Source organism: Xenopus laevis, chromosome 3S, assembly GCF_017654675.1.
Source record: "Xenopus laevis strain J_2021 chromosome 3S, Xenopus_laevis_v10.1, whole genome shotgun sequence".
NCBI classification, from domain to species: domain Eukaryota; kingdom Metazoa; phylum Chordata; class Amphibia; order Anura; family Pipidae; genus Xenopus; species Xenopus laevis.
The window spans coordinates 28,350,249-28,368,619 of record NC_054376.1 but is presented as its reverse complement, the minus strand read 5'-3'; the positions used below and the strand labels follow the sequence as shown (position 1 = coordinate 28,368,619).

The 18,371-nt window shown below is 38.7% G+C and overlaps 1 protein-coding gene across 1 annotated transcript in view; it reads right to left on the bottom strand.

Annotated features, from left to right (window-relative positions):
- The window catches only part of snrnp200.S (small nuclear ribonucleoprotein, U5 200kDa subunit S homeolog), a 48,569-nt gene that overhangs the window by 13,439 nt on the left and 16,759 nt on the right, over positions 1-18,371 (bottom strand). Inside the window, exons 14-34 of the mRNA XM_018255156.2 lie at positions 17,547-17,717; positions 17,224-17,417; positions 16,373-16,496; positions 15,659-15,808; positions 15,466-15,576; positions 15,252-15,383; positions 14,814-15,002; positions 14,019-14,216; positions 13,055-13,207; positions 12,802-12,882; positions 11,614-11,697; positions 11,313-11,419; positions 11,117-11,235; positions 9,935-10,089; positions 8,647-8,836; positions 7,230-7,403; positions 5,729-5,889; positions 2,148-2,375; positions 1,558-1,749; positions 587-765; positions 351-502 (exon numbers count right to left, since the gene is read on the bottom strand). Of these exons, the coding sequence (XP_018110645.1) occupies positions 351-502; positions 587-765; positions 1,558-1,749; positions 2,148-2,375; positions 5,729-5,889; positions 7,230-7,403; positions 8,647-8,836; positions 9,935-10,089; positions 11,117-11,235; positions 11,313-11,419; positions 11,614-11,697; positions 12,802-12,882; positions 13,055-13,207; positions 14,019-14,216; positions 14,814-15,002; positions 15,252-15,383; positions 15,466-15,576; positions 15,659-15,808; positions 16,373-16,496; positions 17,224-17,417; positions 17,547-17,717 (3,244 nt within the window). The remainder of the gene's footprint in view (positions 1-350; positions 503-586; positions 766-1,557; positions 1,750-2,147; positions 2,376-5,728; positions 5,890-7,229; positions 7,404-8,646; positions 8,837-9,934; positions 10,090-11,116; positions 11,236-11,312; positions 11,420-11,613; positions 11,698-12,801; positions 12,883-13,054; positions 13,208-14,018; positions 14,217-14,813; positions 15,003-15,251; positions 15,384-15,465; positions 15,577-15,658; positions 15,809-16,372; positions 16,497-17,223; positions 17,418-17,546; positions 17,718-18,371) is intronic.

Here is an 18,371-nt window from a genome sequence, read left to right as displayed (position 1 = left end):
TCCGGCCCTGTTTGCCTGGTCTGTGTTGGTGTTGCACTGGCATTTAGTTTGCACAGGCAAATGCAGAAGGACTTAGATTGACCAACTTCCTTTGGTCTAGCGCTGATATTGCACTGATCCACCATTCCAGTAAAACCTTCTATTAGCAATAAAGAGGATATGAGTTAACCTGCTGCCTGTCAGTCACCCAGTGAGAGCTAGAAATTCTTTATTATTTACCATGCATCAAAGTTTTCCCTTAAAACCAGGGATGGACCAAATCCAGGATTCAGTTTGGGATTCACCTAGGATTTGGCCAAAAAATACCCAATCATGCATAAAGACAAAAAAAACACAGTGCCAAAGTTTACCAGTGTTGAATAACTGTTCCACAATTCGTCTCTCCAGTGATGAAAGGCCCTCATGCAGGTAGCCCACCCCATTCAACAAGGTTTCCTTCAGAGTTCCATCACTCAACTTTTCCAAGTAAGGAGCCAAATCCTTCTCTGTACAGTGCAGGAACCTATAAAGAACATAAATGAAGGTCATTTTTTTTAGATACCTTACAAACAACAGCTCAAAGTTCTTTTTCCATCAGATCTCCTACCTCTGTCGCTGCACATCCGCTGCACAAGTAGTAAGAATATCAATAGCAGTGAGACGCGTCTGTTTCCGAGACGGAACAAAAACGATTATGGGTTTCTTTGGAGAGTGCTTTATGATGGCATGGTAGACTGGCTTAGCCATAGAAAGCAGTCGTGTTTGTGTGTGACTGGTGTTAAAGCCCTGCAATACAAAAAATGAGATGCTTCTGTAAGTCTAAATATCTCTCCGTCTCTCTCTATCTCTCCGTCTCTCTCTCAGTCTATAGCTCCGTCTCTCCATCTATAGCTCCGTCTCTCCATCTATAGCTCCGTCTCTCCATCTATAGCTCCGTCTCTCCATCTATAGCTCCGTCTCTCCATCTATAGCTCCGTCTCTCCATCTATAGCTCCGTCTCTCCATCTATAGCTCCGTCTCTCCATCTATAGCTCAGTCTCTCCATCTATAGCTCCGTCTCTCTCTCTATATATCTATCTCTCACTATCTCTCTCTATATCTCCATCTGTCTCTCTCCATCTATCTATATATTTCTCCATCTATAGCTCTATTTATCTCTATCTCTCGCTCTATATATCTAGCCATCTGTCGCTCTATCTAGCCATCTGTCGCTCTATCTAGCCATCTGTCGCTCTATCTAGCCATCTGTCGCTCTATCTAGCCATCTGTCGCTCTATCTAGCCATCTGTCGCTCTATCTAGCCATCTGTCGCTCTATCTAGCCATCTGTCGCTCTATCTAGCCATCTGGCACTCTATCTAGCCATCTGGCTCTCTATCTAGCCATCTGGCTCTCTATCTAGCCATCTGGCTCTCTATCTAGCCATCTGGCTCTCTATCTAGCCATCTGGCTCTCTATCTATCTATCTATCTATCTTAATCTAAATGGCCACAACGCTGAAAATAAATCACTGTTATCAGAAGCCTTCTGCTGGCCTTAATGATAGAAAATATACAAAATTTTAACAAGAATACAGTACCTGTATATGTAATTCCAGGGGAACTGGCCTCACATTGGGATGGAAGTTAAATGTGGAGGTTGCACTGCAACCCAGCCAGTGAGCAACATCCTTGGCATTAGAGAGAGAAGAGCTTAGGGCCACGACACGGATAGGCCTCTCTATTTGGGAGGAGATGTACCGCATTCTGGAACAGATTACTTCAAGCACGGGCTGCAGGGAGAAACAAGAATTATTTAGAAAGTTCGGAATAATACCCACTATATTATAAGTGTTCTGCAGTAAAGAAGCTGGGAATGACTTGTGTTGTGGTCGAGAGAGGCTCCGTTGGAAGTTATGCCATACACCTATTAAATATGAGGCCATAAAAAGGACAACCATTATCACTACACTGCTTTGCATACACACACACACAAAGTTGCATTGTTCATTTGTATTCCACTACAGAAGTCAAGCTCGGAGCACACAAAGATCTGCTCATTTCGGGGTGAACTGATAATTTGGCAAGACAACTACTGGATCACAATAGGCATCTGTTCAAACCAATAGAAAGAAGACTGCACCTATGGCCCAATATAGGATTATATGGACTGGATTTTGGATATACTTACCCCATTGGCTCCCCCGACGAGGTGTGTCTCATCAACAATGAAGAGACTGACATTCTGCACATTCTTTCGCTGCTTCCAACGACGGGACAAGATATCCCACTTTTCTGGGGTGCTGATTATAATGTTCCCCTTCCCCAGAAGCTTTAGATCTGTGCTGGTCTCACCAGTGAGCAGGACAACCTTCTTATATAACCTGTCTTGAAACTTCTCAAACCAGTCCATGAACACCTAAATGGACACAGAAAAGCAGAACTGATTTTGAAACATTCATCAGATTGATTTTGAAACATGCTTAAATGTGAAGTCAGTTTGGCCAAAAAGCACCCACTGTGAACCGCCCCCTTTTACAATCTGGCAGTCAGTCATAACTAAACAGTATAATCAGTCATTGACATCATTAAGAGGCAGATTTATCAAGGGTCGAATTTCAAATTCATGTGGGTTTCATTCGATTTTCCTTGAAATTCGATTGGTGGGTTATTTATTTAAAAAAATAGAATATCTAAAATTCGGACTAATTTTACCGACCCAAAAACTCAAATTGAGTTTTTTCTCCAAAAAACCCCCTAAATGTCAGGAAGGCTACTAATGTCTTCAAATTGGTCACTGGGCCTCTCCAATTGACTTATACAGTAATTCGCAGATTTTAGGTGGCGAATAGTTGAATTTGAATTCTTAAAGGGCAAAAGTTTGATAGATCTTGAAAAACGAAATTCAAATTTTTTTTTTTAAAAAAAATTCAAATCGAGTTTGGATAATTCACTAGTCAAATTTGACAGCTTAGACCACTAATTTCCAACCAGTAGCTCGTGAGCAACATGTTGCTCTTCAACCCAACGGATGGTGCTCCCAGTGGCCTCAAAGCAGGTGCTTATTTTTGAACAAGCTTTGGTTTACAAGTTTTGGTTGTATAAAAACCAGGTGCACTGACAAACAGAGTCTCAATGTAGACTGACAATCCACATAGGGGCTACCAAATGGCCAATCACAGCACTTATTTGGCACCCCAAGAACATTTTTTATGCTAGTGTTGCTCCCCAACTCCTTTTACGTCTAAATGTTGCTCAAGAGTTCAAGAAGTTGGGGATCCCTGGTTTAGACCATAAAAAAAGAAAATTAGAATTTTCAAATCAACCCTTAATAAATCTGCCACTAAAAGTTCAGGCACAAATGTTTCACTTGCAGAAATGAAACTTTGTAAAACTCCTCAATGGCTGTTAGTGATGGGCGAATCTGTGCCGCAAAATGGAGAAAAATTCTCAAAAAATGGGAGACGCAATCGAAATTTTTATACACTTTGGTCCAAATGCATTAAAGTAAATGGGTGTCCAGATAATTTGGATTTTTCGCCAGCGAATTGTCTCTGTAGTTTTGCGATTTAATTCGCTTACGCCAAAACGCAAAAATTCACCGCAAATCCGTGTCTGGTGAATTTAATCGCCCATCACTACTGCCTGTCGATCATCAAAGTAAACTGATGTTTCATGTACACACAGCTTCCATCCCGCGCATACGATCTTCACATAATAAACTGCTCCCAGAACTTTAAACTTTATCTTATCTTATCTACTTATCTAAGTAACTAATAAATGGAAATACAAAGCAATCTGTAACTTTGCACTAAGTATGGGTGAATATTGAGAAGAGCACTTTATAAACAGAAAAAAAAGTTCCGCAAGCAGCAAAAAGAACAGTGAAGAGGAGTAAAGCGTTGTGATATATTTACATAAATGAGTCGTGTCTACCAGCTGACAGGGAGAACTAATGAAAGTGCATAAAGAAAGTAAGTAATGGGGTAATGAGACTGTGCTATGAATGTGTGTGTGTGGGAGGGGAACATGTTAAGTGTGTACCACTTTTAGAACAAACACAAATTGTGCACCCTCCAAAAATATCTAATTACTGCAAAATGTTCAGCACTTGGGGAGAACATCCCACCTTTGGGAGGATAGTTAAAGGGATATGGCCATGGGAAAAAATGTTTGTTTTTTTTCAAAATGCATCAGTTAAAGGGGTTGTTAACCTTTAAACAACTAGATGTTTTCCGATAGAAAATAAAAAGTAATTTTTCTGGTGATCTATGTGTCATATTGAAGTGTAAAGTGTCTTTCACCTTCTAAAGCAGCTCTGGGCGGGGTCGCCGACCCTGTAAACTGTTCTAAATGGATACATTTAGTTGATACATTTCTTATATTTCTCCCTGCTGAGCAGAATCTTTGGGTTTCGTTACAGGCAGCTGTTAGAATTGATACAATAGTTACTCCGAGATGCTGCTGAGAAATGTATCAACTAAATGTTGCAAAACTGTAACAGTTTAAAGTCTGCACCTGAATTACAGAGCTGTCAGACTCGAACACCAGACACAGGGACATTCAACTTTAAATTTAGATTTTGGAAAAACAGTAAAAAATAAATAATGGAAAGTAATTGAAAAAAGTCTTGATTTTTTTGATCTGAAAACAACTGAACTGAAAAAAGTATTTGGAAGGTGAACACCCCCTTTAATAGTGCTGCTCCAGCAGAATTCTGCACTGAAATCCATTTCTCCATTTTTTTTTAATATTTAATTTTAAAATCTGACATGGGGCTAGACATATTTTCAGTTTCCCAGCTGCCCCCAGTCATGTGACTTGTGCTCTGATAAACTTCAGTCACTCTTTACTGCAAGTTGGAGTGATATCACCCCCCCCCCAGCAGCCTAACAACAGAACAATGGGAAGGTAACCAGATAACAGCTCCCTAACACAAGATAACAGCTGCCTGGTAGATCTAAGAACAGCACTCAATAGTAAAATCCAGGTCCCACTGAGATACATTCAGTTACATTGAGTAGGAGAAACAACAGCCTGCCAGAAAGCAGTTCCATCCTAAAGTGCTGGCTCTTTCTGAAAGCACATGACCAGGCAAAATGACCTGAGATGGCTGCCTACACACCAATATTACAACTAAAAAAATACACTTGCTGGTTCAAGAATGAAATGTTATATTGTAGAGTGAATTATTTGCAGTGTAAACAGGTCCAGACTGGTAATCTGTGGGTTCTGGCAAATGCCAGTAGAGCTGCTGTAAGTTACTATGGACAGTCACTATTTCTTGGGCTGGTGGGGGGCTGTTTGGGCCTCTGTGTACCTGAAATGTCAGGGTCTATTCTAAATCTTAGTCCAGAACTGAGTGTAAACAGTGTAATTTAGAAATAAAAACGACATCATAAAATCAAGACAGAGTCCCTTTAAAGTATTTGTATCTCTGGAGGAAGAAGTTATATTCAGCACTGCAAAATATGTTGGCGCTATATAAATACATGTTAATAAGAATAATAATATTCATAGAACAATAAGAATCCAACGCTATAATTTGGAAATGAACAGAACACTGAGAAGGAAGGAAGAAAAACACGTATTGGAACGCTCGCCAAAATGTAGCAAATGTGAGTTTAAGCAGTTTTAGGATTTCTAAGAAACCACCAGCACTGCAGCTTTATGCCTTTACACAACCATATACAATAAACAAGGTGCTCTTCATAAGTCACAAACATATCGAAGCCTTTACTGCTTTCTTGCAAATCGTATATAGGGACATACCTGCTCAGCTAGAGCTTCCATAGGGGTTATATAAACACACCGATCCTCGGAATTCTGAAGCAGCATCCTGAGTATGGCAAATTCGGCACAAATGGTCTTCCCACTTCCCGTGGGGGCTCCCACAAAGACATTCTCATCACTGTTGTATATGGTGTTGAAAACTGTAGGGAATAACAAGGATGGTGGGATTATATTGGAAACCAATTGTCTTCTGGGCTATGCAATTTCACTATCTGAACAGCATGCAAATATTGTATGTAGATAAAGGGAACAGCTCAAAATAATGTATGAACGTAAATATAATGCAGATATACCCTGCACTGGCAACAATTTACTTCAGAAACACCAATAGTTACATAATTAATCATCTGTGTAGATGGGGGCTATTGGGCTACAGATCATACATTTATATAGCAGGTTACTGATAATTGCATTTGATACTGCTTTAGGGTAATAGCCGTAAAACAAAAGTTACCCATCAGCCAGCACAATGCAGAGGTACAAATATTTACAAAGATTATTTTGTAAAAAGTACATTCTTTACATATACTTTGTAAACATTTGCCGAGGCCTCCCAACAAGTTAAAGGAAAACTATACCCCCCAAACAATGTAGGTCTCTATAAAAGATATTGCATAAAACAGCTCATATGTAAAACCCTGCTTCATGTAAATAAACCATTTTCATAACAATATACTTTTTTTAGTAGTATGTGCCATTGGCAATCCTAAATAGAAAATTGCCATTTTTAAAAAATAAGGGCCGCCCCCTGGGATAGTATGATTCACAGTGCACACAAACATACCAACAAACCATACATGTAAGGTCACATGAGCCAATTAGCAGACAGAGTTCTGTCTTTTGTTTTCCTGTTACAGTATTTCTGGTCAGGTGATCTCTGAGGCAGCACACAGACCACCACAAAATGGTGGCTCGAGGCAAGAGATGTAAAAGGGCAGTTTTTAATTAAATATAAATTTCAGTTTGGTAAGATTCTTTCATATGCCACTAAATTTGATATAAACTGTTGCTTAAGTATTCATTTTGGGGGTAAAGTTTTCCTTTAAGAAGTTGCTGATTTCAGCTTCTATCATCAATAGCAGTGAACCCCCAACCACTGGCGCGTGAGCAACATGTTGCTTTCTGACCCCTTGAATGTTGCTCTCAGTGGCCTCAAAGCAGCTGCATATTTTTGAATTCCTGGCTTGGAAGCAAGTTTTAGTTTCATTAAAACATTGTGTACTGCCAAACAGAGTCTCCTGTAGAGTGCAAGTCCTCATAGAGGCTACCAAATAGCCAAAGTCCATAATTGACAAGCCCAGGATTTTGTTGTATGTTTATGTTGCTCTGCAACTTCCTTTTACATTTGAATGTGGTTCACAGGGACCCCCGATATACAGGCTGCTCACTCATGTCTGAAGTAAATCAATTATCAAACATAGAAAATCATGTAAATAAAATGTAAATAATGCAGTTTAAACATGAGGCACTGTCCTCTTACCTTGGGTCTGGATAGGGTTAAAGAATGGAAATTTATCCTGGTATAGGCTCTCAAAAGCGCTGTTCCTAAGGGCAGAAACTGGCAGTGGCTGTAGATCCAGCAGCTCAGTAGGTGGGGGGTACTTTTCAGGAAGGATCAGATGGCGGAAAGAGACTGGGAGTTGAGTTTCACAAGCTGCAATAAGGGACAAAAGCAGATTATTATGTAATTTGCAACACTGCTCTTAGACTGCCTATTATCATTGCTTTTGGTTTAGACATAGCAAGAGGACTTATTTCCTATTAGGGATACACTGAATTCCCAATTTTGGATTCGGCCAAACCCCCGAATCCTTTGCGAAAGATTCAGCCGAATACCAAACTGAATCCGAATTTGCATACGCAAATTAGGGGTGGATATAGGGAAAACATTTTTACTTCCATGTTTTGTGACAGTCATGCAATTTCCCTCCCTGCCCCTAATTTGCATATGCAAATAATCTGTTTGGCCGGGCAGAAGGATTTAGCTGAATCCTGCTGAAAAAGGCCGAATCCTGGATTCGGTGCATCCCCATTTCCTATAGTATTTATTCTTATTTTTAAATATAGCAAGATAGCATAGTTTACATTTGTTCTCTATTGTACATACAGTGATACATATGAATTAGAGCAGATACCGGTATATTTCTGGCCTTGGCATAACATTTCCAATACATAAAGCACCTCCAGTGATCAGAGAGAGAGAGATGTACCATTGGTATTATATAATTAAAGGGCAGTGGGTTCCAAACTTTTTTCATTTTCATGTTTGAGTCTGGCAGTTCACTAATCCAGGAGCAGATTCTGAACTGTTTGAATTTGCTACATTAGTTGTTATATTTCTCAGCAGGGACAAAGATAACAAATGTCAAATTTAGAAAGACGTAAAGTGAAAACGTAAAAGGTCACAAATAGAAATAAATCTGGTGAACTATCTGAAATCAAAATGAATTGAAAAAAGTGTCAGCATTTTTGAGTTTTTATGGTCAAAACTGATTTTCAAGATTTATCAACACTGGCTCTTTAAAAACTCAAATTCCACTATTCGCCACCTAAAACCTGCTGAATGGCTGTTTAAGTCAACGGGAGACGTCCAGGGATCAATTTGGAGCTGTTTTCAGCCTTCCTGACATTCAATTTTTTTTCAAAGAAAAAAAAACTTGGAGTTTTCGGGCTGATCCTATTCAACCGAGTTTACACAATTTGATTTTTATAATAAATTTTGATTGATTGAATTTCAAGTTCATGGGGAGTTTAAAAAAAAAAAAAAACTCACATGAATTCGAAATTCAACCCTTGATAAATGTGCCTCGATGTGTCACAAAAAGGGAATTGTGGAAAATGACAAGTCAATGTCATGTACAAAAACTGTTTTAGAGGCCAACTGCCAGGATACTCACAGAGCCAGCGATCAGACTCCACTCGAATAAAATACTGAGGAGGAAGAGGCTCAAAGACTGGTACAAAGAATGTAACAAGATGCTCATCTTGAGCGTATTTGGCCTTTAGCAGGAAGTACTCATGGTGCAAGATTACTTCACTGTCCACATCTTCTACAAGGATCCAGAAAGCTTCAGAGGAACCATGAACCTTAGGGAGAAAGCACAACCATATCAAAATCTGGACAGTCCTGCAGGAGAACACTATACGAAATGGATTGTATGTAACCAGTGTATAATTTAACAAATCAGTTGGCAAAATGCTTAAAGGGGTTGTTCACCTTCAAACAACTAGTTGTTTTCAGTCAGATCACCAGAAATAACGACTTTTCCAATTACTTTCTATTTCCTATGTGTCACTGTTTTTCTAATATTGAAGTGTAAAGTGTAATTTTTCACCTTCTATTGCAGCTCTGGGAGGGGGGGTCGCCGACCCTGTAAACTGTTCTAAATGGATACATTTAGTTGATACATTTCTTATCTTTGTCCCTGCTGAGCAGAATCCCTGGGTTTCATTACAGGCAGCTGTTAGAATTGATACAATAGTTGCTAATACTCCAGAGATGCTGCTGAGAAATGTATCAACTAAATGTTGCAAATTACTGCAACATGAATTACTGAGCTGTCAGACTGAAACACCAGAGACGGGGACATTCAACTTTAAACTTAAAATTTGTCAAAACAGTAAAAAATAAATAATGGAAAGTAATTGAAAAAAGTATATTTCTGGGGAACAATCTTAAAACAACTGAACTGAAAAAAGTGTTTAGAAGGTGAACAACCCCTTTAAAGCAACAGTAACGTCAAAAAAATAAAGTGTTTTAAAGTAATAAAAATATAATGCAGTGTTGCTCTGAACTGGTAAAACTGGTGTGTTTGCTTCAGAAACACTACTATTTTTATGTAAATAAGCTGCTCTGTAGCAGCCATTCAAGCACAGGATACCCAGTTGTTAACAGATAAAATAATCTGCTGTGTATCCCGTGCCTTTTCTCCCTTTTCAGCTTTGAATGGCTGCCCCCATGGCTACACAGCAGCTTGTTTATATAAACTATAGTAGAGTTTCTGAAGCAAACACACCAGTTTTACCAGTGCAGCACAACAGTACATTATCTTTACATTCATTTAGGACACTCATTTTTTGGTGTTACTGTTCCTTTAATGGGTCAAAGCACACATTGCAATACAAATTTACTGCTATTAATGTATAAATACACAGACAATTTTTCAGGCATCATTATTCTCTCACCTTCTCATCCCACTGGAAATCTGGGGTGACCGTGAGCTCTACTTTTAGGGTAGACCGGGTGATAGGTTGCAGGTGCACAGACAAATCCAGCTTGGGAAACAGGTGAACATATTTATGGATTGTTTTCCCCATTTTGGGCATACGGATAAGTTCACCTGTGTAAAAGTAAATAATTGATTATATAGTGATAAGTAATTATTAGGGTGACCGAATCCACTATTTTGGATTCAGCCGAATCCTTTGCAAAAGATTTGTCAGAATACTGAACCAAATTGGAATCCTAATTTGCATATGCAAATTAGGGGTGGGGTGGGAAACCTGTTTTTGCTTCCTTGTTTTGTCACAAAAAGTCACGTGATTTGGTTCGCTGGGCAGAAGGATTTGGCCGAATCCTGCTGAAAAAGGCCGAATCCTTCTGCCAGGCCGAAACAAATCCTAATTTGCATATGCAAATTAGGGGTGGGAAGGTGAAAACATTTTTTACTTCCTTGTTTTGGGACAAAACTTCCTTGTTTTGTGACAAAAAGTCACACGATTCCCCCCCCTCCCTAATTTGCATTTGTAAATGCAAATTAGGATTCGGCTTTGGTTCGGCTAGGCAGAAGGATCCGGCCGAATCCGAATCCTGGATTCGGTGCGTCCCTAGTAATAATAAGTAGGGATGCACCGAATCCAGGATTCGGTTCGGGATGCTGCCTTTTTCAGCAGGATTTGGCCAAATCCTTCGGCCAGGCCGAACTGAATCCTAATTTGCATATGCAAATGCGTGACTTTTTGTCACAAAACATAGAAGTAAAAAATGATTTCCCATTCCCAACCCTAATTTGCATATGCACATTTGGATTCGGTATTCGGCCGAATCTTTTGCGAAGGATTCGTGGATTTGGTACAAGTAACAAAAAGAGGAAAAGAAAGCATGAGAACAAATAATAATAGGAGTGAACCTTAAAAAAAAAAAAAAAAAAAAAAAAAAAAGGAATACAATCAAATATTGCAGGCTCATGTTGACAATAAACCATTACAACAGAGCACAGCACATACAGTATCTCAGCACACTCTTTACAATATACAGGTTTTAGGGAAAATCCTATATTTATATGACAAAAAGGCAGAACGGAGTAGTCAGCAATCCCCTCTGCTACAGATGTAGTTATCAAAATATTATAATAAGTAAGTATTTACCAATCTCGTTGTGATTCAAATCATACAGGCGCTCAAAAGGAAAGTTCTTTTTTTCAATCTTCTTAACCACTTCCTCGGGCAACTTTCTGAACTGGCGTAAAGGACACATGGACTGCCACCTGCAGGGAGAAATTAGCGTTTAAACCACCTCTGCTGGAATGAGGGAAAAAGCATACGTGTAGAAAAAGGGTCTTACATTCTCTTGTCGATCATTTTGCAAAGATTCAGCGTTTTATCGGTTAGTTGGGCCCAGCCTCGGTTAAGGACGATTTCAAATATCGCACGCATTAGACGGCCTGCAGACTGGAGGGAAAAGATGCACCACAAAAGATTTCAATCACAAGCATTTAATCATGGTTTCCACAAGCACAATAAAATGGTGAATCGACAACAATGTGGTTGATTTCTGCATATGGTGGCCTGCTAGGATCAAACATCTAAATCTACTTTTTTTTCCACCACATATACTTTTGAGTAATAAGCTGGTGCTACTTTACCTGTGTAACATATACCATGTCTGCCATCAGAGCAAACCCTTCCAGTTTTAGCTGAGAAATGAAAGCCTGCAGCAGGACATTGATCTGCAAAAACATAATAAGGAAAACCTTAAAGGGGTGATATAGAATTGGCTAATTCTAAACAACCTTTCAATTGGTCTTCATTGTTTATTTCTTTATAGTTTTTGAATTATTTGCCTTCTTCTGACAGTTTCCAGCTTTTAAATGGGGGTCACTGACCCCATATAGAAACAAATGCTCTGTAAGGTTACGAATGTATTGTTATTGCTAATTTTTATTACTCATCTTTCTAGTCAGGCCTTTCCTATTCATATTCCATTCTCTTATTCATATCAGTGTGTGGCTACTAGGGTCATTTGGACTTTAATTTGAAATTGCTGTAGAGCTGATGAATAAAAAGCTAAATAACACAAAAACCACAAATAATAAAAAATTAAAACCAACTGCAAATTGTCTCAGAATATCACTCTCTACGTCATACTAGCAGTTAATTTAAAGGTGAACAAATCCTTTAACAGAATGGTCATGAATCCCCTCTGTAAGAGATATGTTAAAGGACAAGGAAAGTTAAACTAAAGAAGTAGCTAGAAATGTTGTACATCATGTTTTGGGCTTCTGTACCAGCCCAAGACACCCACAGCCCTTTAGCAGTAAAGATCTGTGTCTACAAAGATGCCGCAGTAGCTCCCCATCTTCTTTCCTGCTGATTCACTGCACATGCTCTGTGCTGCTGTCACTTACTGAGCTTAGGGACCCACTCACAATATACAGTACACATAGAAATGTCACAATATAAGGCTGATTAGTAATTAATACAGATAATTTCTACATGGCAGCACAGAAACCAGTGCAACTAGCATCAGAATTTAATAATCAGCCCTGTAGCATCAGCTTGTACAGGCCATGTACAGGCTGACCTAATTTTCTGCTTGATAATTTACGACAACCCCTAAGCTTAGCATTTCAACAGCTGCTCAGAGCCAATGAGCAGGTCAGTGTCGCAGACACTTTCCAAGATGGTGACCCCCTGTGACAAGTTTGTAGTCCTTGATCATTGTTGCTATTGAAACGCTCAAACTTTAGGCTGGTGCTATAAGTTAAGAATATAAAACAAACATATTTAGCCATTCATTTTTAGGGTTTAGTTCTCCTTTAATGGAGTCTTACCTTAGCACTTGGCTCCTCTATGCTTTCTTTGACAGGGATAGGTACTCTTTCAAGCAACTTCTGCAGTTCCAGTTTTTCCTCCTATAAGCCAGACCACATATCAAGTAAGGACCCAGAAAGTACTGCCTTAGTGAGAGGCATCATCTTTGTAGAGTAACAGTGCTAGTGTTGCATTAACAAAACACAGTATTTTACATGTACAAGTTATTCGGGATGACAGCTTAGTTTCGTCCTTAATCATCCCTGTACTCACCTCTCTGACAGTGATATTCTTGAATTCAGAGGAAAGAGAAAACACACGGAAAAGTTCAATCTCACTAAGAGTTGGCTTCAACAGCTGGTTGTACGTTTGCACTGAATCATTGGTGATGTAAAAATGACTGGCAATACGACCCAGTTCAGTAACCTGTTATTATAAAAAATAAAAAAAAACACTATTAGCCTACAAACCACCTGAAAAGGCCTTGCAACAGAATTGTTGTATTTATGTTACTCATGTATAAATCTACATACGTTTGTATGATCTATAAATTTTGCATGAGAAAAATAAATATAGCTTGGGCTGAAAAGTATTCTTCCCATTCTTTTAATACAAACAAAAATATTTTTTATTTTTTTTAAGATAAACGGATCAGTTTTGTTCCTCCCACTAATTAGCATAATTATTTTAAATTGAGATCAGCTCTGCATAAATAACCGCTCATTTCCAAATTAGTTGTGTCTGTTTTTGCTACAAATGAAAAATGTGTAATGTCACCCATTTATCTGTGCACTGGTATTCTGATTAACTTATTTAGAAAATTGCTAGAAAGAACCAGGAACTTGGAAACGGTTCCAATTCTTCTGTTTGCACTATGTAGCTCAAGAAATACCAAAACCCATAGATATTCTATGGCAAAACATATGTTCAGAATGAGGGGTATAATGCTCCATTTCTGCTGATGTAAATATACACAGGCACCATGTGGGGGAAGAATAAGGTCAACCCTCCAAACACCTAAAGGGGAGTCCCCACCTCTCAGATATTCTGTGCAGGTGTCTTTGGAAAATGCAGACCTGCAAATTCCTGGAGAGTGGGAAAATCAGAGGTAGCAAACACCATAGACAGAAATATTAAAGGGCAGCTTCTCCCACTTGAGGATCCTACTCTCTGGCAAATTAGGGCGGAATCACCACTTTTAAAGTCATAGAACCTAATCCAGTTATATAATTTTTACCTGAAAATGACCAGACTTCTTATCATATTTCACCAGGTTGTTCTTGTCAAGGAGAAGGGCAGCCGTATGGATTAGATCAAGACGTCTCTGTTCCAGCAACGGGTCAGTCTTAAGGTCATCATGGGAGATTCCATATAGGTTTGGCGAACGCAACATTCGTATATATAGGTATGTGTAGCCTATCCAGTTTACAGCATCCTATGGAACACGGAAAAGGCTGTAAAAAAACTGTACAATTTGCATCTACAGTATGTTGTCAATTATCATAATAAAGTCATCCTTTTCTCAACATCCATACAATTCTATTCCTGGTTCCCCTGCAGCCACCACCTTGCGTGCTTTATTAAAATTCTCCTTTTAGATACCAGAAGTATTGCATGTGATTTTTACAGAAACATTCAGTTCTACCGGCATCCGCAGAAACATGAAGAGAGTGGAAGAGAGCCACATAATAGTTTTTTTCCCCACTATTGGCTCAACTTTATCACTGCCTACTAAATTTATTTCTCTGGGGAGAACACTGCTCTGCTTATTATCAGTGCTTCTATTCTGGCTAATCAATTTAAAAAAAAAAAAAAAAAGGAATTATCCAATCAACTCTATGCTCATTACAATGTTAATGTGAAAGTCCTCATTGTATGGGAAAAACAGCTTATTATTTTAGCATTCTGTACATTTCCAGCAGCTTATTACCTTAGTGTTCTGTACAATTCCAGCAGCTTATTACCTTAGCATTCTGTACAATTCCAGCAGCTTATTACCTTAGCATTCTGTACATTTCCAGCAGCTTCTTACCTTAGCATTCTGTACATTTCCTAGGACAACTTCTGCATTTAGCATATCTGGAAGCTTTGCAACCATCTGGCTCTCGATAGGAAGCTGCTGATTCAGCAGAGACAGGTAATACTGCAACTCCCCATGGGATGTGATGAGAATTCCCTCACCCTTTGTATCATACTGAGGACGTCCAGCCCTACCAAGCATCTGTCAAGAAATAATCAACTGGATGAGTAACATAGCAATACAGCAGAACTAAATGTTCTCCTAAAGAAAACTCAAGACCGGAGAAACAGCCATACATGGATTCATAAAGAGTCAGAAAATGTATAGGGGTTCACTCATTTAACAACCGCATAAAAAATGCAAACAAAAGAGGATTGAAAATTCATAAAACCTGAAAGAGATTCAAGATTTTGCTTCACTTAAATGTCTTAATTTTCTATTTTTACTGACCTGTAAAATATCCAAGGCACCTAGCTCGGTCCAGCGACCCTTCTCTGGACTATAAACCTGTGTCCCTTTAATGATAACAGTGTGAGCTGGGAGATTGACACCCCAAGCCAGAGTTGCTGTGGATACCAGGACCTGTAAAGAAAGATATAACATCCACTAATGAGTTATTTATAAAGAAAGCATATTACAGACAGTCAGCAGTCACTGCACATACCTGAATGTGTTTATCAGCAAACAGATCCTCCACTAGTGTCCTGTCAACGCGGCTCATACCAGCATGATGAATAGCGAACCCATAAGGCAGGAGATCCTTCAGTTCAAGATTCTATAGAAACAGCAATTTATTAAACCAGAAACCAAGAAATTGATAAGGAAAACAAATGAACAACAAGCTGGGAGTTTATTACCTTGCACTGCTCGGCCTCAGTACGGAGTACTTCTGTTGAAGCAGAGCCCTCTCTCAGAAACAGGCCCAGGGTGTCCTTTTCCAGGCACATATCTCTGATAGCACGGGATGTCTTGCCAGTTTCCTTCCTAGAATGAACAAACACCAGCACCTAGAGAAATAATTACAAATTATTAAAGGATAAGGAAAGGCTAAATTAAGTAAGCTTTTTTAGAAAGGTCTATATAAATACACCAGTACACCCTCAAAGTAATGCTTCTCCTAATCAGTCCTAATGAGTCCTCAAAAGAAACACAGCATTTCTTTGCTTCTATTGTGCACACATGTGCTTCTGTATCAGACTTTCTTCCTTCAGCTTAAACCTCCAGGGCCAGGTCTTGAGCATGTTCAGTTTGCCGCTCTCTCCCCCTCCCTTTTCCCTCCATCCTCCCCCCCTTCCTGCTGTAATCGGAGCCCAGAGCTATGAGTGCGCAGGGAGAAAGTCAGGTAGGAAGTGATGTCACAACAAGCTAATATGGCAGCTGCTATCCTAAACAAACAGTGAGCTTCTAGAGCTGTTACTCAGGTATGGTAAAGCATTCTGCAGAATAAATATAGTCTTGTAGCTTGCACTATTGTGGCTAATCTATTGGCAATTAAAGGAGAAGGAAAGCTACAAAGCTGTTAATTCAAAATGTTAGGTATCAACTACCAAATCTTTAGAAAATGTGCAAACCTGGTTTTTGCCGGCATGCTCCATGATTTTTTCATAAACAATCTCATTCATAATCTGGAAGCGTTTGATGGCCTTTTTCTCTGTAATGCCTACATAGGTCTGCTCCAGTGGCACTGGACGAAAACTGGGAAGGTGTACAATATATTAAATAAACATAACATACGTTTGATCAAGTTCAATTTGTTTGACAAAGAAATTTAACATATCTAATAGTGACAACCAGATCATCTCAAAATACCGTTAATCCAATTCCTAATACTGTAAAACTACCCTGTTATGTGCTTCAGGGGACCAGAAAAAATTATGGAAAATTCAAAAAATGATAAACTCGGGGAAATGCATTATATAATGGTGGTACAGGTATGGGACCTTTTATCCAGAAAGCTTTGAATTATGGAAAGGCAGTCCCCCATAGACTCCATTTTATCCAAATAATCCAAGTTTTTAAAAATGATTTCCTTTTTCTCTGTAATAATACTAAAATATAAGTAATCCTTATTGGAAGCAAAACCAGCCTATTGAGTTTATTGAATGTTTACATTATTTCCTAGTAGACAAGGTATGAAGATCCAAATTACAAAAAGAGCCGTTATCCAGAAAACCACAGGTCCGAGCATTCTGGATATCAGGTGCCATACCTGTACCACAAATTTGTGTAAAATGAGGGGAAACTTAAAATCAGGGTATGTAAAACTGAGGTTTCACTGTTTATGCAAAGCTGACTGTAATCCAATGGCCCAGCTACTAACATCCTTGCTAATCAACAAACAGTGGGCTGAGAAATTCTAGAACAATTAAACATTAATAAATAAGCAGCAGGTTGTTCTTGATTAGATCGTTAAAGCAGGTACCTGTTGTCAAAGTAAAAGAGCCCCTTGGCAGGGTCTACGCGAAGAAATGTGGCTACATCCTCATAATTGGGCAAAGTAGCACTGAGACCAACAAGCCGGACATCCTCCTGTGTCATCTCAATATTACGGATGGCCCGAGCCACCAAAGACTCCAACACTGGACCTCTATCATCATGCAGCAAGTGGACTTCATCCTTAAAGAAGATCAGTTTCATGTTAGACACTGGTGAACTTCCAACATTGGTAAACTTTCAGCAGTCATTCCCAGGATAGCCCATTAATTATTATAAGGATTGCAAGCTTTGCTGTTCCCTTAATCTCACCAGAATAATCAGACGAACAAGCTGAGTGTAGGTCCTCTCCCCTCCTTTACGGGTGATGATATCCCATTTCTCTGGGGTACAAACTATGATCTGTGTGGCATTGATCTCTTCTTTGCATAGCTGGTGATCTCCTGTCAACTCTGCCACGGTAATGCCATATGTTGACAATCGCTGCAAAAGAAAATGCAAACATTTAGGTTAAAAGACCTTATAGCTTATTGTAACTAGCAAGAGCTAAACTAGGGGACAGATTTATTAAAGTTCGAATGGTAAATTCAAATTTTATTTTTGGTCAAAACAAACAAATCTAAATTTTAAACCACCAACTCGAATTTGAATTCGAATGCGAGATTTATCACATCTCAACCCTGGAAACAATTTGACTATTCACCACCTAAAACCTGCCGAGTTCATGTAGAAGTCAATGGCAGAGGTCCCTTGAACTATTTGAAGATGTTGATAGTAGTGATGAGCCAAGTTTTTGCCAAGTTACGCCCCACAGACTCTTGTTGCAGGTCAAAAAAAATTAACTATTTTAATTTTTGGGTAGTTCCTATTAGATCAAATATTAGATCTTCAAGTTTTTTTTATATATAACCTACGGAAGAGCACTGGGGCCAGCAAAAAAAAAAAAAAAAAATTCTGATGAATTATGACTTTTAATCTCATAATTATGATTTTTAATCTCATAATCATGACTTTAAAAAATAGAAATTATGATTTTTAATCTCATAATTATGACTTTAAAAAGTCGAAATCGATGAGATTAAAAGTCATAATTTTGACTTTTTAAAAATCATAATTATGAGATTTAAAGTCATAATA